A 6000-nucleotide genomic window follows, 5' to 3' on the forward strand; every position below is an offset into this window, starting at 1 on the left:
AGATGAGTTCTTCTGTGACTCTGACATCACTTTTGTAGCTGATTTGAAAGACAGTAATATGTGTTTTATGGGTGTACGTATGATTTAACCTGTTGACTCTCGATAGCTTTCTAATCTTTTGCCACTGCGACTGATAATTTGCTGGCACTCCTTGTACATAAATTCACATATGTGTCAGTAATTCTGGGAATGAAACTGCCGAGACTCACAGGGTATATGCATTTAAAACTGTGATAAGTAGTATAGCATTGCATTTATTTCTATATGTACCTTATGTTTCCTCCCCTTCTCATCTTAAACTGAAGAGCTTTTCTGTTTATATTTGGAGAAAATTGTCTTGAGAAATGCATAACCTAGCAGCTGTTATACTGTACTGTTCTGGGTGCTCCTAGGTGCCATTTGGTTTCTGTTTTCACATGCTTCCTTCCTATTATGTCTTACTGTATACTCTTACTAAGGCACTGTATTAAGAGATAAAATTTATTCTTGTTAAACTATTGAACATGTTTGTAGCAACAACCTTATTTCTTCTTTTTAAAAGTGCCAATGATTGGGTTGGAGAGGGCATACAGCAGGTAGGGTGCTTGCCTTGCTTGAGGCTGACCCAGGTTTCATTCCAGGCACCCATATTGTTTCCTCAGTTCTGCCAGGAGTGATCTCTGAGTTCAGAACTAGGAGTAAGTCCTGAGCACCACCAAATATGGACCCCAAACCAAATCAAAAGGTGTCTATGATTATTTTAATCTTTGTTTCTTTGTTTTTTTGGGCTATACCCAGTGGCATTCAGGGGCTATTTCTGGCAGGCTTGGGAACCATGTGAGATACTGGGGATCAAACCCATGTCAGCTGCATGCAAAGCAAATGCCATAATCACTGTGCTTTCACTCTGGCTTTATTTTAATTTTTTTTTTTTAGATTCTATATCATATATAAGTGAATGAACATATGAGCTGCTAGATGCATCAAATAGTACTTATTTCAAAATTGTTAATTCCAGTTGATAGGCTAAATTGCTGTTGTCTTAAGTATAAAATCTCTGCTATATATAACAAGGTTCAAAAATAAAATTAGTGGCTTGGTAATATGTTAGGGAGATTCTATTTATACTTAACTGCTAGCCAAAAATAGAGACAGGAAATATATTTCCTTTAGAGTTGTATTAAGTGTGAATTTCCATTTAGACCATATAGTTTATTTTGATTTGTTTTTAGGCAATATCTGGCAGTGCTCAGTGGTTACTCTTGGCTCTATACTGAGGGATCAATCCTGGCAGGTCTTGAGTTTACAATGTAGGATACTACAGACTGAACTTGGGTCAGCCAAGTTCAGCAACTCTATTTACGGTATAGACTGTCTATCCCCGTGGACCATGTACTTTTATAAGCAGAAGTATCTTCATACCTAGTTTCATATTTAAATATATATGTATGTATTTAGTGTGTTATACATATATCAAACTAAAATTGAGGTAGCTGTGCTTAAAATTAGTTGCATGTATGTTCTTTGAGTTACCTGTTGGTATAAGGAATGATGCGGTTTATAGTCAGCTGGAGATCTTTAACCTCTAACCAAGTGATCAGTAATAACATCATTTGTTGGATAGTGGCACCTACTGGTAGTTTATAATTTTTATAGCCCAGCCTAAAGGCATTGTAAGTATTTAGCAAAATGAGAACATTATTTCTGAAACTTTTTAAATAAAGTTCTTTTCAGGGTTCTTGCTTGCCCAGACTTCAAGTAAGGAAGTCATGAAGACCACTTCCTGAGGCTGATCTATTTCATTTCCAAATAATAGTTTTATAGAGCTGGAAGAAACTCAGATCTTCTCTAGGTCAACTTACGTTACTCGTTTTATGATACAGAAACAACTCTACCATTTAGTAGCAGGTATGGCTTTCTTCAGGTCTTAGTTATTGTTTTCAAATTTTATAGGTTTTTTGGGGGGGAAAGTGGAGAAGCACAAAAAACCTTCTTAGTACTTGGTACTTAACTTGAGGTTAGTTTTAGAGCTGTTTAGGTGACCATACAATGCCACGAATTGAACTTGGGCCTCTTGCTTACAAGCATGCACTCAGTCTGTTTCATAGTAGCATAGGGGACAGTCTGGTTTAATATTACTGATTCACTGGTCATATATCCACGAAGGACTGCCTGGTGAAGACAGTTTCAAAGTTTCAAAGCAGTACGAAGAAGAAAATGATAGGATCGCAATGTAAAACCTAACTACAAACATGTTTGCAATCATGGTGCTTAAATAAAGATATTATAAAAATTAAAAAGTGAAATAAAAATAAATAATGCTATGAGTAATGTTACACTGTTCAATGATAATATTAGTGACATAAAATTTTAGAATATATTTTTGTTATGAGTGATTGGTTTTGTTTATTATTTACTTCTGTTTTCATTTCTTTGTCCCCAGTTCACAATACAGACCAGGCAAAGGGCCTGTGTTGAGGTGTATATGGGGTGCATTTACTGTACCTCCTCTTTCTATACAGTCAGTGTAAAGAACACAGCCTGTGGTAAGAATTGGGTGGCCTTATCTTTTCTTTTCTTTTTGATTTTTTTAAATATATATATGTATACCCTTCACCAGTGCAACATTCCCATGACCAATATCCCAAGTGTCCTTCCTCCCCACCCCACATCGGCCTATACTCTAGACAGGTTTTTACTTCCCTCATTCATTCTGTGACTGCACTAAGCGATCTCTTTGGTGAGCTTCATGTCAGGAGCTTGACCCTACAGTCCTCCTCTATTTTGTCTCTGAGAATTATTACATAAATGTTTTTCATTTTTCTCAAAACCCATAGATGAGGGAGACCATTCTGTGTTTATCTCTCTCCCTCTGACTTATTTCACTTAGCATTTCATTTTGGCTACACCTGGCAGTGCTCAGGGCTTTCTGGCTCTATGCTCAGAGATCCTGGGTGAGCGTCATGGGACCAATATTGCTCTTGCTCCACCATGGCTAATGTTTATCTATGGGATGCAGGATTGAACCAGGGTTGGCTGTGTGCAAGGCAAACACCCTATCCATGGGAGTCTCTCCCCAGAACTTTATTTCTTTTAAGTAGCTTTCTAAAGCAGTATTTCTCAGAGTGGGCCATACCACCCAAGGGGGTGCTGGATTGATGGGGTTGATGGGTAGCCTTGGGTGCGGTAGAGAGACACTTTTTATTTTCTTAAAGATGTGAGATTTCCAGGAAGGTACCAAGTAAGTTTCTTAGGCCAAATAAGTTTGGGAACCTCCGTTCTAGAACATAACTTTAATACCCATGTGTTATTAAACTTTTCCTGTTGTATGGATGACCCATAATTTCTTTAACTGGTTTCTTTTTTGGTTTTGTTTTAGGGTTATACTTGATGATGCTTAGAGGTTACTCCTGGATCTGCTCTATTCTCAGTGATTTCTATACTCAGAAATCACTCCTGGCAGGCTCGGGTAACCATATGGGATGCCAGGGATGGAATCTGGATAGGCCAGGTGTGAAGCAAACGGCCTACCTGCTGTGCTATCACTCTGGCCCCTTAACTGGTTTCTTATCGAAAGACATTTGGCTCATTTCTAGAGTTATTTTTCCTAGTGAAGTTGTAACTATATCAGAGTTTGTAACAGAAGAAAATCTGATTATTCTTCATGGACTTTTAATGAAATGCTTAGCTATTTATAAGTGAAAGTCCAAGAGGAAAGAAAAATGTAATAATTATATGATATTATATGATAAAACAGTGGTGTAATCTTAATTCATAACCCAGTGTTCAGTTTATCTATTTTAGAACTTTCAGTAACAGTATATTAAGATTGATTTATAGATTAAATTATAATTTAGTTTTAACACAAGTAATTATAAAACTACATTTTTTATTTATTTATTTATTTATTTATTTTTTGGTTTTGGGGTCACACCTGGCAGTGCTCAGGGGTTACTCCTGGCTGTCTGCTCAGAAATAGCTCCTGGCAGGCACGGGGGACCATATGGGACACCGGGATTCGAACCAACCACCTTTGGTACTGGATTGGCTGCTTGCAAGGCAAACACCGCTGTGCTATCTCTCCGGGCCCAAAAACTACATTTTTAAAACTGTACATTAAGCTATCAGTTCATGTCATTCTTTTTAGTCTGCATTTTTCATGACCCAAAAGTGCTTTACATATAGTGATAATTGGCTACTTTTTTTCCTTTGTTTGCTTGTTTTTGGGTCACACCCAGCAGTGGTCAGGGATTACTACTGGTTCTACACTCAAAAATCGCCCCTGCCAGGCTCGGGGACCACATGGGATGCCAGGATTTGAACCACCATTCGTCTATGTGCAAGGCAAACACCCTACTGCTGTGCTATCTCTCTAGCCTTTAATTGGCCATCTTTTTAAGCCTAAATATTAAGTAGTGGATAGAATACTAATTATATAAGTCAGTATATTAGTAATATATATTTGTATGTCTTCAACTAATCTTACAGGATTTTGCTTTTTTGATTGAGAATTTACTTTCAAAATATAAGTAACCTTGTTTGCCATACTGAATTTAAGGTGCTATTGATATTGTGAACTTACATTTTCATTTTGAGAGTTGATAGTTTAGAGTTTCTTCCAGATGTTTAATTTCTTGTGATGGATATTCTGCATACTGTGTCCCTTGAAATTACTGTAGCTAGTTGACATTCTGGCTGTTCATATAATAGTGCTTTTGTTCCATCATGCTTTATTTTTATATCAGACTAAATTTTTAAATTCATCCAGAAGATTTTCTTAAACTATGGTTGTTCTGATATTTATAATATGAATTACTTGGTTAATTGTTTAATATATTATATCTACTTTATAACATGTTCTCTGCAAGTGTTATGCATGTACCAATTCCATGTGAAATCAGAAAGTTTTATGCTTATTTGCATCATAATTAGATATGACTATAGGTTAGTTTTTATTTGATTATTGGAAATATTGGTCTTTCTAATCTTCTGCCTTAGTTATAGGAAATAAAACTAATTTTGCTAGAAATGTCAAATCAGTTCACCTTTGTGATACTTATTTACTCTGAAAATGAATCAGTTCCCTGATATATTGTTTATACTTTTATTAGGATATTCCTCAGAATTCTTAAATTACAGGTGGAAGTGATGGTTTTCTCCATGAACTATAGATACTCCAAGGAAAATAATACACATATTTAGTAGTCACATGTTTTCATGTTCAATACATTTTCATTGTGTTAAATTGAATAGAAATGTTGACTTGGTTATTTTATTCCTAGAAAAATTGTATTTTTAAATAAACTAAATTTATTAATAATCTCAAAGTATCCATCTACAAGTTCATTTCTATATGAAATTAAGCATAGACTATAGTATCTACCCTTTCCAACTAAATATACATTTTTCTTTTAGGATTTGTGCATACAGATATGACGAAAGACATGAAAGAAGAACATTTAAAGAAAAATATCCCTCTTGGGAGGTTTGGAGAACCTGTCGATGTGGCACATGCTGTTGTCTTCCTTTTAGAATCCCCCTATATTACAGGCCATGTCCTCGTGGTAGATGGGGGGTTACAACTGGTGATGTAATAGGTGAACAAGTCAGTTACAGTATAACCAAACATTGGCTGTTGGTTAGTCCTACTTAGCTATACAGGCAACTAATTGAACCTATTAACTAATTAAACCTATCGATAGTGCTTATACTGTTTTCTATCATCATATGTGTATTTGTTCTTGTTTTGTTTTGTTACTCTTGGCTCTGCACTCAAAAATTATTCCTGGTAGGCTTGGGAACCATATGGGATGCTGGGAATGAACCCAGGTTGGTATGTGCAAGGCAAATGCCCTACCCACTATGCTATCGCCACAGCCCTATGAGCATTCTGAAAAGATCATGTATGAGTAGCAGTGCTTTGTAAATGGTATGTACCTACTTTTCCTGTTAAAATATAGATTTTGGGCTATATTTGCTGTATAATACTACCTCTCTTTTAACACACACCAAAAAATTAAA

General features: G+C 35.9%; 1 protein-coding gene and 1 non-coding gene across 2 annotated transcripts in view; one reads left to right on the forward strand and one right to left on the reverse strand.

Annotated features, from left to right (window-relative positions):
• The window catches only part of CBR4 (carbonyl reductase 4), a 28592-nt gene extending 22897 nt beyond the window's left edge, over window positions 1-5695 (forward strand). The window contains exon 5 of the mRNA XM_049771309.1: window positions 5395-5695. Coding sequence (XP_049627266.1) covers window positions 5395-5573 — 179 coding nt within the window. The 3' untranslated portion in view covers window positions 5574-5695. The remainder of the gene's footprint in view (window positions 1-5394) is intronic.
• Window positions 2411-2542, reverse strand: LOC126007912 (small nucleolar RNA SNORA51). The gene has a single exon (XR_007495384.1). It is a non-coding gene; the product is annotated as a small nucleolar RNA SNORA51 (small nucleolar RNA).
• Window positions 5696-6000: the final 305 nt, after the last annotated feature.

This window comes from Suncus etruscus, chromosome 4, assembly GCF_024139225.1.
Source record: "Suncus etruscus isolate mSunEtr1 chromosome 4, mSunEtr1.pri.cur, whole genome shotgun sequence".
In the NCBI taxonomy this organism is placed as follows: Eukaryota; Metazoa; Chordata; class Mammalia; order Eulipotyphla; family Soricidae; genus Suncus; species Suncus etruscus.